The 20,072-nt window shown below is 33.9% G+C and overlaps 2 protein-coding genes across 3 annotated transcripts in view; both read right to left on the bottom strand.

The window, feature by feature from the left end:
• The window catches only part of LOC126746549 (leupaxin), a 186,626-nt gene that overhangs the window by 143,821 nt on the left and 22,733 nt on the right, over positions 1-20,072 (bottom strand). The gene's annotated exons all lie outside the window — the stretch shown is intronic.
• Positions 801-19,885, bottom strand: LOC126746551 (UPF0489 protein C5orf22 homolog). Of its 2 annotated transcripts, XM_050454862.1 has the most exons (3): positions 19,455-19,885; positions 14,131-14,802; positions 801-2,016 (listed from the first exon to the last, which is right to left on the bottom strand). In XM_050454862.1, exons 2-3 carry the CDS (start codon positions 14,216-14,218, stop codon positions 899-901), a joined length of 1,206 nt encoding a protein of 401 aa, XP_050310819.1. In that variant the 5' UTR covers positions 14,219-14,802; positions 19,455-19,885; the 3' UTR covers positions 801-898. The 2 variants fall into 2 exon arrangements, with proteins under 2 accessions (XP_050310819.1, XP_050310820.1); XM_050454863.1 differs by lacking the exons at positions 14,131-14,802; positions 19,455-19,885 and adding an exon at positions 10,302-10,580.

Here is a 20,072-nt window from a genome sequence, read left to right on the forward strand (position 1 = left end):
GACCTTTTCCAGGTTATGCCAAATTGAATTTATGGGAATAATCAGTATCAAACTATAAAGCTTAATTGCAGCATATATTACTAGTATTTACATTATAAACAGATGAGATGGATGGTAAACCGCTCAGTAATGCAAATACCAGAGTTAGCCTTCGAACTTCTAAGAAACATCTTATTGGGGCTAGTAGATGTGCCGTTATAAACTTTGCCATTTTAATTCTTAAGTTTTTTTAATGATTTGGATAACATTTACTAAAGACTTGCAATTTAAAGCGACTGAGGTAAGGATCATGTCTAACAAGACCATCACATTTAACATACGGTAGATTTAATGTCGAAAAGCAGAAATCCAGAATTGAACCATGGTCATTAAAGCCATTGTTGAACTGAGAAAAACCAGCATAAGCAAGTGACGACAGAGTTTCTCATAAAGAGAGAAGTATATACACAACCAAGGCATAATTCCTCTTGATCGGCAAACACGATGGAAATTCAAATATCTTCAATAAATGAGTCACAAATGTCTAGTCTATGTTATTTAAGATGGTTTTTAACAGCAAGGACCATTCCTGCACCATGATTTTTTAACTTCTAAGTTTATTAGGGTCAATTCTATAAATGGAATAGCTAGAATCAAGAAACTCATTAAAAGTATTAATGTTAGGGTTCAACCAGACCTTAGTGCGAGTATAAGAAAACCCCCAGCTTGAATCCGCAGAGAAACTTATTCAATTTTAAAGAGAATAGCAATATAGTAGAACTTATAAAACTGCAGGTATAAATGAGAAATTTTTAAAGCTATTAGGTTTTATTCAGTTTATTTAAGTCTAAACTTTTCTTGAGATTACAATAAATTATTTAAATATACAATGAATCAAATAAATTATAATAAAGTCGAATTAATCATCAGCTTCTTCATAGCTCAAAACCGGATCAGCACAGTTAAATTTCTCCCCTAATATAGCAATAACTTTTTTCTGAATTAACTCTACATCTTCTCCGGGAGTATAATCATCCTCTGTTGATCTAGAAATTGTAATAATGACAGGAGCGCATGGTAGAAGCTCTAGAAAAGTTTTGAAACTATCAAACATAATTTTCAGGCCTTCTTCAGATGTAACGTGGTGTGGCAAATCAGAGTCGTCACAAGTACAACCGGCATCAAAAATCAATTCCCAATCTACGTTTTTCTCTTCGTAGTGCTTTAAAACTTCTTCTCTTAGCTTTGAAACTTTCAAAAGCAACTCATCACTTAAGTCACTATTATCTGGTAGAGATTTATGCTTGTGAATATGTTTAAAGAGTTTTTCCAAACGATCCAACTGTTTCTTCCTCTCTGATATAAAACTAGCAAGATCTTCATGACTTTTGGATTTCGGTGGTTGAAACTTAAAAATTTCCTTGACATGATCGTACATGCGAGCGTCAGAGTACATATTCAAAAACGGATTACTTGTACTAAAAAAGTCCAAATCTACATCCAAGATCAAAGGAAGTTCATAAGTTGTTAGCATTCTCCGTACCGCTTCAAAATTATCCTCTTCTCCAATGATTTTTTTGCCAATAGTAATCACATCCAATCCTACTTCTTTAGTATTATCCAGCTCAGTAGCACTTTTATAAAGACACTCGTAAACAAAATAGTTCTCTGTACAATTAACTCTAATAGTTCCATCACTTTTACTCCTACCAATCAAAAACTCCTGACTGGAATCCTCGATCTGTTTTGCCCAAGGTGGTTTTACCCACAACAGCTTCTTCAAATGACCACCGTAAGCAGCAGGCAAAATCCAATTTTCTATGCTAATCTCGTCAAACAGTTTTTCTTTGTCATAAACGGTTTCTGCTGGCATATTTTTTGGGGTAAGCATGTCAGGATGGGAATCAAAATGTATGAAAGTAGATCCTTCCAACGGTAGATGTTTAGAACCAATATTCCGGTAGATGAATGGCAAAACTTCATGGTGATATTCTACTACGTAGATTGGTATTTTGGGATGCTTCTTCAGTTGAGAACCTGCAGACAAAAGAAGCTGAGGTTCATTTGTGAGACTTTCTCTTGATGCATTTACTACATTTTAAAACCAGTATCTACTATTACAAAAAATAAATTTGTACATTGAAGGATTTGTATTTATTTTCTATCATTTACAATTTTATTTTAATCTATCATCTTTTCTAAATGGTATCTATAGATTTACAGATTACTACTTTGTAAGTTTGAAGTTGGATTATTATCAACAGTTTTAGCTTAACAAACGTATTCTTATATCTAACTCTACTTTCTTTAATCTAAGAGCCTAAAGAGGTCAGTACGCCAAGAAAAATGTTACCTCTGTCTGTCTTTTTTTACTAAATAGAAGTAACAACCGCAAAATTGATTTTCATATTGATATTTTAAGGTACAAAGCGTTACAAGCAGTTCCAAATGATAATACATAAGTTTCAACTTGCTCCTTGTCCTAGTTTTCATTCTTACATGAGAACTTCCTAGATATTAAAAATAAGCCTTTATTTCCAATAGGCAACTTGCCCAATAACAGGAAACAGTTGCAAAACAATGAAAAATATAGTATAGTAGCGGATATTTTATATAGCGGCGATTTTAACAGGATGTTAGTATGAGGCCTTGGCAGAAAGAATGTTAGGGGATGTCTAGCATTAAGCCTAGGCACCATGAAACGTACACCAGAAAGAAGTACAGGACTATCAATGAATCCATTCAGTAAACCATGCAGGAATTTTACAGAGAAGATCATTCTTCTGAGATGTAATGGATGTAGATTGAAGCGTTCCAATAGTTGCCGATGATCAAACCCTCTAACTGGATATATGCCATCCTGCCTGAAGGCGAAAAACTTAGCAAATCTACGCTGAACAGATTCAAGGAGATCAACATGATTCTGATAGAGCGGGTTCCATGTAATGCAGCCAAACTCCAGTTTTGATCTCACAAAGCAACAGAAAAGCAGTCTTACAGTAGATTCCAAAGTAAAACTCTGAAAACTCCTAATTATAAACTCAAGCCTTCTCAGAGCTAACTTGACTATGTTGTTAAAAAATAATAATAACTAAATAATTAATAAAGTAATTAAAATTTTAGGGTGTTTTTGATCTAGACTCTAGAGTAACTAACCACACTACATATTGCAAGGTGCTGATTATCTATCGAGGACCCAATTATATTCCACATGTCATGGTATTTAAATCTGCACTTTTTGCTAGCGAATTCCTAACTTGACTATTGTAGCGGGTAATAAAGGCTGAAATATGAATGGTACAATATGTTCAAGGTTCAAGAAGTTCAGCACTCCGCAAAGGCCTGCCTTTCTCAAGCTCTTCAAAATAGAGGAATTGCATCAAACACGTTGATCAACATAATTTAAAAGAATCGTCAGTACAGATTACATCTAAATCACTTTACTCCTTTATTCTCTGATCTAGCTTTGTGATCTGCAGGCTGAATGTGGAAACTATGACTTCCTTGCATTCAATCTACATTATTGTAATGCCGATTACGTGTACAGTTTGAGTATTTATTCTTGTTAACTCTTGTAATCCTGTAAACTCTAAATATGGTCTTTAAGTATCAAGAAAACGTTAAAATACTAACAAGTTACTGCAGACTCAAGATACACCTAAATAAAATTGGTATCTTTAAGGATTCTAGATGTAAACAAACGACTCCTAGAAGGTGAGGAGTCGACTGAATATATCCTTTGTGAATGCTCAACATATGTAACACAAAGATTAACTCACTTGAAAAATCAATTGCTGAAAATGGTAAAAATTAAGGAAATCAAAACCAGTAAGTTTGTTGGCATTATCACGGAGGTAGCGCGATTAGCGCAAGTGCCTGGTCATGACACACGTTCTTATCCATATCCATATCCTGGGTTACTGGAAGCTTTGCCATAAGTGGCTATTTTGTTCAAACAAAATAGAACGTACCATTTTAACAAAACTGTTTATTTTTCCCTCAACACGTGTTTCGGCTAACCTATCATCTTCAAGAGAAGATTTAATCTGTACATTTAAAGGAATTCAGGGTATTTCTTCTCAAATATTTGCAATTTAGTTAGGATGAGAACTTTTTGAGCAAATATTTTTGGTATTCAGAGCACCTACCAAATGAAATTGTTTTAAGACTACAACTATAACAATATGAAGGAGCTTAATATGCTTTGAATTATTGTAGTTTAGTTGCCATTAGCAAACATAAAACACAATCAAGCAAAAGTTTAAAAATGAAGTCGCTTAAATTCATGTAACAAAATGAAAATGTCAAGAGCTTGCTAAAAAAGAAGAGCTAGCTTTAAATTTTCTAATAAACAGTTGTATATTTTAATAGCTAACAAGTTAAATCTTTCCTTTTACCAACAAAATGAAGAAAAAACAAATTTAAAATACATTTTTCTATTTTCAATTGTAAAATGCCTTAAACATTTTGCATATCTTTTAAATACATAGATGGCGCTGGCTAACACGCCTGAACTTAGCAACGTTTGGGCAACCATCCATTTTATTATTTCTATATTATCTACCAATTTGATTGTATGATTTTCTTTGAATTTCATTATTTTAAATTTACAAAAACTTGCCTGGTAGTCTCATGAAATTTTTTAAATTATCTTTATTGTCAATTTTCAATATTATTCATTTAAATTGAGCAAAATTCAAGTTGCTCATTCTTCGGAATTTCTTTATTAGTTTATAATTCATGTCAATGGTAACTACTCATTGCCCATTACGGTGACCTTATCGGGATGCCTAACAAGTTGGGATATGTCATAATTAAATAATCAATATTTTTCCTTAAACTCGAAAAAAAAAAGTCATTTGGTTTTACTAGATGCACAGTACTACTGGGTAAGGACAACCAGCAAATGTGTTTTTATTTATATGAATCATCATTTTTAGAGTCGCATTGAATATGCTTCTGGTTGGTTTGTCGGCCTATCGGTCAAGTCATACAGCCTTATTTTTTGGCAATCCAATTTTTGTAGGCTGCTATTTCCTCTATTCACTCACTACATTTACTATTCCATTTTTATTAGGAGCTAGCAGATTTAGGAGTTTAACTTGTAAATATCTAATGACTCACAAGTGCTAATGGCTCGACAAATCCTAGATTTCAAGTGGATTCCAGGAACGCATCATCACCAGGTAGACCAATAAAATTATATACAGGGTGTTCCAGTAAATGTGGAAAATCTCTCGGATTCAGGTAGAAAATAAAACAATAATATAGAACTTTGCTATAAAGTATTTCCTATAGGCTCTCAATACGAAGATACGGCCACTCAAAGACACCGCTGGAAATCAGTTTTTCTTGAAGTACTTAAATTAATTAAATTGGTATTATTTAGTTTTTTGATATTGGTAAAATTTAATAAAAATTTTACGTGATGAACACTATTAAGGACCTCTTAAAATGGAGTCCTTAAAACACATTTACCTTGTTTATGGTACCAGGGGCGGACTAGGTTATACATTATAATGCTTAAATGTTTAGCACCCAATATGATAAAGACTCTGAAATAATAAATATGGATAGCTTGAACCTTAATCTAAAAAAAGAGCACTCTCCTGTACATTATCGATAAAATGAGCCATTTCGGGGAAAATAATTAAGGAACCACTGTTTTATTTTAATTAAATAGAACCATGATATGTTCTTTTTTTCAGCGATGCGACAGTTATTCAAACAACAGAGAAGTTCCATTTTAAGTTGTTTAATCTGAAAAAGTACATGTCTTTAAAAATACAGTGTGGTTCTTAGAAAAGCACCTTAACGATATTAAATAAAAAAATTTAAACGTTTTTTTTTTTTGAAACGAAAAAACAACCTGAAAGAATGTAATAAATAAAGAAGCTAATAATTCAAAACAATTAATTAAAAACTTTATAAGAAGGTTCAACTTGGGCTCCGTGACATGTGATACACTCGCGGGTACGACGAGTCGTGGACTGCTGTACTTGCCACAACAACCCTGGATTGTTCCTTATCACATCACGAAGAACCCTGATTCTCTATAAAAGCTTCTCCTGAGTAACGACACGAGTTGAATACACCAAGGTTTTGAAGTGACCCCATAGGTAAAAATCCAATAGCGTTAGGAGGCCAGGCAATGTATCCTCCTCTACCTATCCAACGGTTTGGAAAAACAGTATTCAGGTGGTTCCTTACAGTAACGCTGAAATGAGGTGAGACTCCATCATGCATAAAATGCCTGTTTTGGCGGATCGCAAGTGGAAAATGCGCCAGAAGCTCCTAAGAAATCCAGAATTCCAGAAGATTGTTCTGAAGGAACTCCAAATAAAGTTCTTCATTAATGACTTCATTCAAGCGGTAATACGAATGTCCCCATAAAAAAAATTGCCAATGATTCCTGCCCAGATATTAATTGATTGGTAGAAAGAAAAGAACGAGAAACAACAGCGGCATGAGGATTTTCATCAGCCCATATATGCGAGCTATGTAAATTCACAATACCATTCAAGGGTTCACAATACCATTCAAAGGTTATTTCATGCACTTTTTGTAGCTGTTATACCCAACAGCTGTTCTTAAATTACTTTATGTATTATTGTTTTTGGTGTATTAAGCTGAGCGGCTAATTTTCGAGTGCTCGTTGAAGGAGTATCAGCTACAGCATCCAAAATATTTTCGTCCAATTGTACTGTACGTACTGTTCTTCTCTGACCAACATCAGTCCTTTTTTTCCAAAACTTCCTAAAATTACAATAAAGAAAGTCAATAATATCACCTTAATAAGTGGAATCGCCTACCAGTTTCCCTTAGTCGTTGGTCAATTCGTTAAAATATCTTTTGATTTGGAATAGTGCGATTAGGAAATCTTTCTTCATACAACCTTTTTGCTTCCAGTGCACTGCAAGACGGAAGACCATACATAAGATGCACATCTATACACTCAATAAACGTGAATTCCATATTTCGACTTAATTCAAATCAAATGCACCAAGAAATTCAAAAATCAATAAATTATTATCGAAATAAAGGATCAACTTTTTCAGATTAAACAACTTAAAACGGAACTTCTCTGTTGTTTGAATAACAACCTAGTCCGCCCCTGGCAAAATAAACCAGTTAAATGTGTTTTAAGGACTCCGTTTTAAGAGGTCCTTAGTAGTATTTATGTATAGTATATTTCAGTGGCGTCTTTAAGGGGCCATATCTTCGTAGAGAGGGCCTATATTAGGAGGCCGTATTATTTTTTTATTTTTTACCTGAATCCGAGAGATTTCCCACATTTTCCGGGACACCCTGTATATTACATTTAAATCTATTATACTCTATTTCAGAAGTGTGTAGAGCAATAAAACCTCATTAGGTATGCAAAAGTGGTACCTGGTGATCCACCAATATTTTATGCCACTACCTTAGTTGGGTATTAGTTTCAAGGTAAAATTCTTTCTTTTCGTTGATTGCAGGTAGTGCCACCCGGTTTTGGGTCAATTTATGAGTTTTGCCCATTGTTACCCACTGATAAACATTGAAAACGGTTCGCCAAAGGCGTGCAACTGGGACTTGTTTTTTACCTTATAATTAATGTACTTAAATGCTATTTTATTTTAGAAAGTTACTTTTGTTTAAATGGAATAATATATTTTTTTCACAAATTTATTGAACATAATATGTAGAGTAAAACAGTTTAAAATGTCACTTTTGGATCTGGCACTTTTTGAACAGTGTATAACAATTTTAAATTATAATAGATTGTAGTCTTCTTCGTCATCTGACGAACTGACATCACCTCTTGACATTATAATTAAAGGATCGACTGTCTGATCGATGAGGTTGTCAAGATCCCACATTTTGTCCTCTTGCTTAATTACATGCTGGACTGCTTTTCGCCAATTCTCTGGTGTCGCTTCCGTAATGGCTTGATCAAACAGTAGCTTAACATCTTTCATTTTAAAAGTCGTGTTTTGTCTTGCTACAAATCCTTTTACCTGCGCCCATATCAGTTCTATAGGATTTAGTTCGCAATGATATGGCGGTAAGCGCAGTACAGTTATATTATATTTTTCGGCTATATCTTCCACGGCGTATTTCATGAAACGAGTTTTGTGTAAGTTTGCTATTGCCAGCAGTTCTTTTTTTATCAAATTTGCTTCAAACGCAATACCTTTTGCAGTCAGCCAATCGATAATTTCTTGCTTTCTCCAACTTGAAGTTGGCGTCTTCTCTATTCGCCGTGAATGATAGCTTGCGTTATCCATAACCACCACCGAATTAGCCGGAAGAAATTTTATCATTTCACCAAAATAGTCCTCGAAAACGTCTGAGTTCATGTCTTCATGGTAATCTCCTGTGCGAGTCGACTCAAAGGTTAGCAGACCTTCTTTTAAAATCCCTCTTCGCTTCCAATATGTGTGATTATAAGTCTTTTTCCTTTTCCCGAAGGTACTTTAATACCCGTAGACAGGCCTTCTATGAAAGCTTGGCGAGCACTGGTTATATTTTTGTCTTGCCACATTTTTTGGACTATATAACCTTCGTTAGTCCACGTCTCATCAAGATAAAAAACTTTCTTTTGCTCCCTGCGGTACTGCTTGATACTTCTCAAGTATTGTCGTCTCCAACAAACAATTTCGTCGCTCTCCAGTAAAAGTGCTTTGCGGTTATGCTTTTCCCAGTCAAAATCCATATTTTTTAAAGTTTTCCATAAAAGTTTTCTACTTATCAACGGAATACTGTCATCTCGGCCAAGCTCCATTAAAATTTTGTCTAGGGTGGGTATTTCCTTTTTAAAATAAAAAGAGTGAACTTTTCTTCGAATTATACATTTAGCATTTTCATCAAGGACTTTTGTAGGTCGTCCTGGCTTTTGCTTGGGAGATTCCACTTGACCTGCTACTTTTCTTTCCCGCAACAATTTGAAAATGGTGGACTTTCCAATTCCACTCATTCGAGAACATTTTTCAACAATTTCTTGCACAGTAAAACTAGGGTAATCGTGTTTTATGCAATCATGTACATTTAAAATAATAACTTTTTCACTCAGCGATAGTGGAGAATTTTTAGTACATCTTTTCGTTGGACTGAATACCTCCATTTTTTAAATATTGGGATAATAATATTGTGATTACACTACATCGTAGCAGTGACTACTAACGTTTAAAATATGATTTAAAAGTATTTATAGTCTGTATATATTACCTGACCCCATTTTTGCATGTTACAAAGCGTTAAAAGATAGGTACCTATACAAAAGGATTAAAAGTATTTATTTAGTATTTAATCTCTTTCAAAATAAAGGCATTTAATCCGTGAAAATTAAATTCATAAATATTATAAGTACCTGCGCCTATGAACTACCACGAAATGTAGCCAAACAGAACGGAATTCCCCAGTTTATTGCTCTATACACTTCTGAAATAGAGTATAGTTATCTATTATTTGTGTCCCTCTAATCTCTGAATTTTAAATCTATTATTTCATTTCCTCAAGTGTCTCCACAGTTGGCAGGGCCCTTGTGATCTACCACTTTCTAATCATTTTGAGCACAACTGCAGCTATTGGCGTAATGAAAACCTCTTATGTGTAGGAAATGACATATGTACCACAAATTATTGTAGATTGAATTCTCAGTAGCTTCTATTAGGTTTCCCATCCCATATTTTAGCACGCAATCTAATGTTAAGTACGATGTCTTAGTAATGATCAGTATTCCATCTACGATTTCAGAGACTGCCCCAATTTTTTCATCTGCTATTTACTATCTTACCACTATCGTCGTCCATGCGTATTACCTAAGACCACTTTCAGATCATAAAAGACGATTCGCGTCTTAAAGTAATAATTTGTAAACATACGCAGTATCCTGAAAAAACAATTATGGGTAATCAGTTTAGAAGACCAAAGTGATATTGGTCTTGAGGCAATTAATTGTTTATTAATCAAATTTAAATGGGAGAATCTAGATATTTTGGAAAAATGCTATCAAAGCTCTAATTACTGAAGCTACTAAAAATCAGTTAGATGGGGTGGAAATTCTCTCTTTGATGAAGCCAGAAGACATTTTTCAAAAAATGGATAAAGAAGAATCAGCTAAATGGCCGGATTTGAGCCTATTACACTTTATTCGGGTCATAAAGTCTATTGCTATACTCCTCTACCTCAACATTTAAAAGGACGTGAAAGAAATCGATTAGAAAAAAAAGCAATTTTATAAATGACTCGATGAACTCCTGAAAGCGGTAAATAAAGACGAAACCTTTTTCCATAAAAATTGATATGAGCAATTTGAGTAAATACTAACAATAACATCTTACTTTTAGCTTCTGCAATCTCTTTATCTGTTACAGGCCGATTCCTTTTAAGAAACTCTTGCACCATCGCGAATTACTTTTAAGTTCACTTCTTCACTAAACTCCTCTTAACTAAGCAAAATGACTGAGTTTAATTATGTTTTCATAGATAGTGAAACACGCGGCTGGCTGTTCCACTAATTTTTTTGTCAGACTAAATTGCATTTTCCTACAACACTTTCGCTTTTTTATCACCAAAGTGGGTGTAATTACTGGGTAAAGCGGAGGTAGTTTAGATCTGAAACGCGGTGAAGAAATAATAGCAGATATTAGATCGATCTTTTTTTTTAATAAATATTACCACGAGTGTTTTCTAGGTTTATACAGGGTGTTTTTTAGGTTTATGCTTGGGAATAATTGACGTACCGTACAACGGGGTTACTTTAGCACTTTGGTCTACTTTGGCAGTTTGTTACATGTTTATAGATAACTTATATTTTTTTATATATAGTTATATTTTTGACTGTTTTTAGTGAATCTCCATTGTTAAAGGTTAAAAACAAGTAAAATTGCCTAGAAATTATCGGAAAAAACTAGGGACACGTTCCTGCAAGACCTATACTCAGGATGACCTTCAAAATGCGTTGTCGGCCATTAGGGGCGGCATGAGTCAGGGTGTACGCTTCAAAATTTCACGCGGGACACTTCAGAATAGGTTAAAGGGTCAACATAACCAGTCTCCAGATCACCCAACCGTATTCACACCTAAGGAGGAGCAATTACTTAGTGAAATTACTTAGCTAAGGATAAAAAGTGTTAAATAAAAGGTATTAAAATTAACTTACATACAATGAGGTTTTATCATTAGCTTATAAGTTTCCTAGGTTCTTTATAGATCCCTGAATATGGACATCTTATATGTCCGAAACCTGTAGGATAGATGATTTTTAAATAAATTTAGTGGAGGATGACAGAAACAATTTTAGTTACCCTTTGACTTATTAACTCCATTGCAAGTATGGACTACTTCTTCAATTTCAGTATTCGAAATAAACTGAGTGTCTGTTTGGCAGCAAACGTTTGGCAGTAGGTCCAAATCAAATTGTCGAATTTTTTGATAATTTTAACGATGTTTTACAAGATACTGACCCTTGTTTAATACTTAACTATGATGAAACTAATGTTCAGGGTGATCCTGGTGCCAAAAAAGTCGTAGTTCCAAGGGGAACCAAGCATGTGGAGAGGGTTCAACAACATGCAAAGGCCTCGATCAGTATTATGGTTTGTGGAAACGCTGCAGGCGATTTAACGCCCCAGATGATCGTCTACAAGGCCGGTAATTTATACAAAGGTTGGACAAAAGGTGGTCCTCCTGGAACAGTCTACAGCCACACATCTAGTGGCTGGTTCGATATGGTTCAATTTGAAGAGTGGTTCTTCGAAATTCTTCTACCTAAAATTAGAGAGATTGACGATCCTGGAAAGAAAATTGTTGTCGGGGACCATTTAGCGGCTCATTTCTCACCTACTGTAATAAAAGCTTGTGAAGAAAACAATATCTATATGACAACGTTCCCACCAAATAGCACTCATTTGATGCAAATACTGGACGTTGCAGTATTTGTACCAATGAAAAAAATGGAGGGAGATTTTGGACAAATGGCGCAGCGAAAGAAAATCCAGTTCTTCAATTCCAAAAAAATAACCTCTTAATTAGGTTGTGGATTGGAATGCACAAATGTGTCAAACAATTTAAAATCGGGGTTTAGGGTCACAGGACTCCCTTTTGACCCCCAGGAAGTTCCAATTGCAAGTTTAGGCCAATATCTACAAGGACAATACGGAAACAAGCAAAACGAATTGCTAAATCTACAGGAGACTGGTGCGCCATTTGCTCAAAAAAATGGGAAACCTACATAGGCCCTGATTGGATTAATTGCGCTCAATGCAAAAAATGGATTTGCGAGATTTATAATGAAATGAGTGAAGACCCATTTTATGTTTGTTTCGTTTGCAGAGACCGCGATATCAACAGTGATGATTCTGTGAAAGATGCTGACTTTTCTTATTGAAGACATGAACGTTTTGATTAATCTTTCTCTTTAGTTTTTAGAAAATATATTCCTTTTAGGTTCAGAATCTATGTTTAAGTTTAAAGTTTCTTTAATTTAATAAATTAAGGTTCGATAATGTCAAAATGTTGCATCTCAAAATGTTTGGTTCGAAGTGGAGTTTTATTCGGACACCCGGTATATAACAATTTAGTTGCTGAAAGCAAAATGGTTTTCTAAAAATGATCACCGGGACTTTTGCCTCACCAGAACCTACATTAAGATAACTACATTCATTTAAGTCTTCTACATAGCAATAATACCCTATTGTTATATTTTTGACACTACATTTAAAGTTTAAAAGATTAGTTTTGGAAATATTGAAAGTTAAAAGGTTAGCGTCACCAATGTTTGACCTGTTTAAGGTCTTCATTAATTATACCATGGTGGAGTCTTTATGATGCCATAAAATGGTAGTATCATCGGCAAAAACTGCAAATGAGCCATACTTTAGTGTACCGAGTATCGTTTACATAGAGTAGTAAGAAAGAGGGCCCAACACTAAAGTTTTCCAAGATTTCCAACTAGTCAGATGTGGAGTTTTGAAAATGTACAGATTGAAGTCGGTCTGTCAAAAAAAATTTAAACCAAATCAAGCAATTTCACCTAAAGCCATAGACCTCCAATTTTTTAAAATAAAATATTGTGGCATACACAATCAAAAGCTTTAAGAGATGTCACAGAATACCATAGACGGGCAATAAGTAATTATTGTTAAGGTTTAAATATAATTTTTCCAGCACCTAAAAAATGGTGTCGTTTGTGCTTTTAGACTCTTGAAAACCATATTTAAAAGTTATGCTAGGCTTTTTAGAAAGGCCATCATTCTAGTTTTAATTATATTTTCCACAATTTTGTTTAGGGAAAGCAGAAGGGAAATAGTATAAAGAAAATAATCAGATGGAAGTTCCAGTGTTCAGCAGTGTTTTTAAAATGAGCCCGATTTGTTTAATTTCAATATTTTCGGTTTTTTTAGTTTGCAATATACAGGTACCTTATTTCAAGTCGAACGCACTGCATTTAAAGATATTTTTTTAGGTGGTAAAGTTTTTATTGTAACTTTAATAACTTCTTAGATAATTTTATTAACCAGTGACGTACAGGGTGTAAAAATTCACTAGTTTTTCCTAAAACAAGACCCAACGTATGCTATTTTTATAGGATCTAAGTTCCAAGCATACGAAGAAAAACATCAAAGAGAAGTTAATACATATCGTTAATTCCGAATGCCTGGAAATATTTCAAAATAGATTGATTGGTTCGGATCCATAAGCAGATTGAACAACATAAAATTTTTAATTATGAAAATAGTATCGGTGTCGGAGAGAAATCGGTAAATATTTTGAAAAATACATTAAGCTTTCCAACTTAATTGTTTACTATTTATTACCTTCCAATGAAATCGGAAACTCATAGTCCAAGGATAAGAATAGGAGTAGTAATGGAAATTATGCCCGATAAATGATTCATCATTTTGTATGTTGATCGTATTCATCAATAAATAACATACAAAAAAAGTTTTCTGCTACTTTATGCAGGGGTTTCAAATGAAATCGATGCAAACGATCTCTGAACTAAAAGTAAATACCCTCAAATTTCAAAAGCTTCAAAACAATGTTAGACAAGACATAAAAAAAAAATATCCAAGAAAATTAAATCATGTAAACAGCAGGTGTCAGTCATTTAGCATCATTAATTTTTCACAAAAAGTATTTATATTCACAGATATTATTGCAACTTACATCCAGGTGCAGGAGTCCCATGTTTCATGGTACACTCAAAAGGGTTCAAAGTCCCCGGTACGATTTTCCCATACATCGATCGGTCCATGGTTAAAATTAACTGTTTTATCCTCAATCACGTGATTGCAGAAAAAACAACACTACACCGGCAAATTGCGAATCAATGTCGACGAATCGGTGTCCCTGGACGCGATCACGTGGCCTTTTTCCACGACTGCCAAACCGGAAAAGCCTGCACTCACGGTTGTCACACCGGCGGCGGACATTTTTCTCGAAACATTTTTATTTTTTTTCTTTTTTCCGAAATGACGTTGGCCTGACGCCTAGTTTACCTATTCGATTTTTAGCGACGAATTTAGAATGATGTCTGCCATAATAATAGTATATGCGTGTAGAGTCGGTGTGCTGGAGCGGAGGTGTACAAAACGAATCGGCCGGACTTTGCCAAGATAAAACAAGTGTTACGTGTTTATGTAAGAAAAGTAATTAGGAGTCTGGAGCATACAGAGCGACTTATCAGGTGTTATAATATTTACTATGTCCACAAGAATCTAACAGTTGTAAAGTGAAATCACTATGCAATATTAATATTTCATCAATCACAATGTTTTCATGCCAAGTTATTACTGATCTTTGTTATTTCCATGACAGGGATTCATATACAGTGACCGCCTAAAGTTCCGCATAAATTCGATTAAAACTAGAGACATGATTTTTTGAGAAAACGCTCTGATTTTTATTTTAAGTTCTACATTATTTCATATACATTTTTGTATATAGGGTGGAACAAAAGATATGACGTCATCGGTCATTTTTTTAAATGGAATGCTATATTTTTTATTGCATTTATGAAATATAGGCAAAATTCCAAGTAACTTTCGTATAACAGACCTTATCTCAAAACTCAACTGTTTCCGAAATATTTACATTTAACCAACAAGAAAGCAAGTAAGTACGTCCATTTACAAATGAAGATAAAATGGAGGATCTTTCCTATACCTAATTTTGTTGCTAACTGATTTTATAACATTTTATGCTAAAATAAATACAGGGTCGATTAAAATTAGTGGTCAGCAAGGTTAAAAATGTAAAAACTTTTTTTATAGCTACTTTCTAATAATTTTGGTAATAAAATCGAAAAGAATCAATATTTTTAATTAAAAAAGGTGCTCTTGTCTTATTTCGATAGGAGCGCCCGTTTTTGAAATAATCAGACATACATGTTTTGCAACCTACACTTTAATAAAATTAAAGGAACATAAAAGGGTATGTTACAAATCATCAGGTATAAACATGGCATAAGAATATTACAAATACTTAATTTTAAGACCAAAAACTATTTTCTTTGTTTAAAATTTTATTTCAAAATTGTAAATAATATGTAAATATTTAAGAAAAATTAAAACAATTAACTTATTAGCTAAGAAAAAAAACTGAAAATACCAAACAAAATAAACAAACAAAAGAAAACAAATTATAGCAAATGTTTGAAGTGGTTGCCATTTTGTTGGAGACCATCATGCCCTACGCCTTATTGCGCGAGTAGCCCTTAAAATAGATAATGGATTTCCCCTCATCTCATTAACCATCCAATTAATCCTCTGAATTAATTCTTAACGGGTATTAATTTTTACAGCATATACCAATTCGTTTACCCCATAAATAGTAATCTACTTAAGTTATAGGACCACCGACCAATCCAACTTTCAGCAAAATGGATATCCATCCACTGATGAACATTACGTCCAAAATGAGCAGGAGCTCCGTCGTGCTGAAATATTAAATTCTGTCGTATGTTAAGAGGAACGTCTTCGAAAAGCTGTCCAAGATTATGTTCCAGCATATTTAAATAGTTTTCAGAGGTAAGACGGTTGGGTAACTCTATCGTTGGATAACTCTATCTCTCTGAAAGTTCGTACGCCGTATCTCGCTCTTGGATCATCATCTGTCCAAACATGTATATTATGCATATTAAATGAACTATTTCTAGTGAAGGTAGCTTCGTCAGTCCATAAAATAAAAGGGACCAAGTTTAGGTTGTTAATTATCCATTAACAAAATTGGACCCTCAGCACAAAATCGTCTGGTACCAACTCTTGAACTCTCTGGTAATAATAGGGATGTAAGCCTTGGATTCTTACCATTCTTCCTATCTAAAAAATATTTTCTTATTTTTATCATTACCTATGTTGGCAGTACTTCTATGCTATACTATACGTTCTGATGCTTGTTTCAGGATTTTTTGCGAAATAATTTACGACGTTTTTCAAGTTGTGATTTGCTTGTGGCCTGCCTTGTCCACGAGCTTTTCGAAAACTTTCCTTTTCACATAAGTTACGATGGATGTTAACAAAAACTTGACTATCTGGAATTCGTCTGATGGGAAATCTTCGGCGATACTTACGGGTAGTAGCTAACGAGCTGCCATTACACAAACCATACACAAAATGCATATCTTGCTTCGTAAATTTATGCATCTAGTTTTAAGGAAATAATTTACACCAAGGACTATTTAACTTTACCAACGTAAATGTAAAATTATTAAAATTTCAATCAAAACGTCAAATAAAATTCAAGCAAGAAACAAATTGTCAACAAGCACTGCCAATTACTATTTTTATTTTATACATTACAGTTACCTTTTCAATACCAAGTCATGATTTACTTAAATTATTAATAATTATTTTTCTTGAAACCGGGGCTTCTAACGAAATAAGACAAGAGTACCCTTTTTATGTAAAAATGTTGGTTCTTTTTAGTTTTACTATCCAAATAATTAAAAAGTAACCAGAAAGAAAGTTATCACATTTTTATCTTTGCTGATAAAATGTTATAAAATCAGTTAGTAGCAATAACAGCAGTATACGATAAAAATTTCGAAAAATAACGACCAAGCGTTTCGACAATATTAACAAAAAAACCATCTTCAACAGGAATTATAAAACACCCTGTAACATGAAAACGATTCACTTTTCAAAATTCCTGTACATGAAGTTTTTATCTTATTTTTAGATAAAGATGCGGCTGGTAAAATATTGCGATGTAAATTCGGGACACTGTATATAGCATAACCATGGCGACAGAACAACTCATCACTAGCAAAGTTACTGATAAAACGGTGATTATCCACCCAGATCACAGACAGGCAGTTCTTGCGCTGGCACGACCTTACGTCAGAACTAGTGCAACACTGCCATCGCACCTCATAGAAACTTCTTCCAAAAATAGGGTGAAAGTCAACTGGATCAAAGGGCATAACCAGCGCAAGAGAAATCCAGCAGCCGCTTTTCAACCAGTCAGAGCCTTTCGTGGGTCTGATCGCGGCGAACATTAAAGAACTAATAAAATCAGACTCTCACACACTTTTTAAAAAGCGGTGAGATAATTCAAGGATGCAATTTGTCTAAGGAACTTTTCAGTTATCTGGACAAATCGGAGGAAAGCCGCAAATCGTCTCTGGGCCTACTGAGGCCTAAGCACAGTGATGTCCAACCACAACCCTCTGCAGTTACAGATAGCTGAGCTCTATTTCATAGTCACAGAGATTTTTTGACTAATAAGTTGAGGGAACGGAATGGATAAGCTGCTATATACAGGGTGATAATTTAAAAACTTGAAAGGGCCTATATATTAGGAACGAAAAATTGAATAAAAAAAACTCTGAAAACAGAAGAGGAAACAAAAACAAACATATTATCTCGCTTTGGACAGGGTGAGATTACACCCTTAAAATTTTAAATAGAATCGAGTGATACGAGGTCCGGTATTTTTAAGACGATAATAAAGCCTACTTTCAAATTGTTCACGTTGCACAGGTTGCGTTTTAAGAACCACAGATTTTAGGTGACCCCACAAAAAGAAGTCAAAAGGTGTTACCTCCGAGGATCTAGGTGGCCATTCAATACGACTTCTTCTTCCAATCCACTGGTTAGGATAATGATCATCCAATTATAGCCTAACGGAACTACATAATGAAGAGGTGGAGTTGCAGAAAGCATTCTTCTAAAGATAAATTTCCGAGTATATGCCTCTAATTTTCTAATTTACGCACTATTAGTGGTTTGATAGACCTCTGTAGCATTTCAGCATATATGTCGCCATTTAAATTTCCTGGTGTAAATATTGGGCCGAAAATACCATATTTATTTTCTAGATGTACTGGGTATGTCCTTCTCTAAATACTTGTGAGTTCTCGCCATTCCAGTAACGACAGTTTTGCTTATTAACATGGCCATTTAAATAAAAGGTACACTCATCACCAAAGCAAATTTTTTTAACTCATTATTCTTTCACAACACTGGATTCTTCTGTCCGGTTCATCGTTCTTACAGTATTTGTAGTTTATAGGGATAAAACTTAAATAAAGTTGAATTCAGTTCAAACTGACCCAGAATTTCATTTGCGCTGTTTCGTCGACTAATCTTGCGAGAACCAGTTGCTTCAAATTTGGCTACTAGTTGGCGATCATACTCCGAGCTTACATTTTGACCTGAATGCCTTTCGTTAAAACGTTGAGCTGTCCTTAAGAAACATTTATCCTGGGACCCATAAATGAAAATGATTAGAAGTGGTATTTTGTGGGTGTATTGGTCAATTGTGAAAGAAAACTATTTGTTTCTAGCCAACGTTTTGAACTATATTTAATTCATCTTCAGGGCTCGAAATCGTAGTTCTCCCTCGTCAAATTAAAAAAATACATAACACAGGGATAAAAACGTAGATAACATTAAAGGGCGGTTACATAGAGGAGGGATTACAATTAAAATCTAATAAAATATATAAAATGGAACAAACCAGTAGAGAAATTTACTACTGGTAGTAATCATAGTACAAGTACAAACAGCAACATCTGGTAAACTTTTAGGATCCTTTTTTTTCTAAAAAGAAAAATTCCAATGTTAGGAAAAGTTATATTCCTCATCATACCTCTTTTTGTCTAATAAAAACCGCGAACTTCTGATCTGGTAGACTAGATATAGAAACTAAGGTAATTTTGAAGTGAAAACTTAGTTGAAAAGGAAATTCCAAATGTAATGAACAGGAAGAAAACAAGGTCAATGGAATATTTATAAAATTTACAAAAAATGAGAAAACATTCAAATCTACTAATACCTATCTGTAGCAGGGATTATCTGAAAAGAATAATAGAATTCATATCCGTTAAGAAAAGTAAACATAACTGGAATGTTTAAATTGTGGATTCTGCAAAAAGGAAGCTGTTAGTCGTGGAATACAGCGTCAAATACTATAAAAGTATTTTTTCAGAAGATGAAAAATAAAAAGATGGAAATTTTCAAATTTAAAAACAACTTATTAGATTTTACCCGATTAAAATCATTAATGGCACCTAACTCCAATAAAGATACAATAATGGCCAAAAAAACTAAAACACATGTACAAATAATCCTAATAGATCACCAGTTATGTCAGTAAAACACACAAGCACTAAAAAAACATTCACACACGTTATATGTTTTGCGAAATAATTTGCCTTAGAACAATTTTATTTATAATTCCATTAATTTACGATTCGAGACACCATCCATTCAAAATCCTCGCCTTCAGACGTAATTATTTTCAATTTATACGGGATTAAATTACGATGTTTCATAAAATATTGATGCTGTTTGTATACGTTAGCCTTCGATTATAAAATGCCAGGAGTCTGATGCGAGAGTTTTATTATTATGACATCAATACACAAAAATAGGTGCTATAAATTTCAGTTTTCGAACTATTTATAACATTAAAAGTTTTAGTATATGTACCAATTGTACCGGCAAGTCATTACATAAGCAACTAATTCGTTCCAGTGACCTCAGGATTGAATTAACAAACCGAGAAAATTCACGGGCACGTGTCGAATGCCAAACATAAAAGAGAATAGAATAAATGATTCTCTATTTTTAACCATTTAAATGATTTTTTATTCGTGTCAAAAC

This window comes from Anthonomus grandis, chromosome 17, assembly GCF_022605725.1.
Source record: "Anthonomus grandis grandis chromosome 17, icAntGran1.3, whole genome shotgun sequence".
Taxonomy (NCBI): Eukaryota; Metazoa; Arthropoda; class Insecta; order Coleoptera; family Curculionidae; genus Anthonomus; species Anthonomus grandis.

What these genes read in the sequence shown, in the direction of transcription:
- LOC126746551 (XM_050454862.1), bottom strand. Translation starts at nt 14,218, where the DNA reads ATGGACCGATCGATGTATGGGAAAATCGTACCGGGGACTTTGAACCCT. An exon ending in TGGGACTCCTGCACCTGGAT is followed by an intron (nt 2,017 to 14,130) that starts GTAAGTTGCAAT and finishes TTTTGTCTGCAG; the next exon opens with GTTCTCAACTGAAGAAGCAT.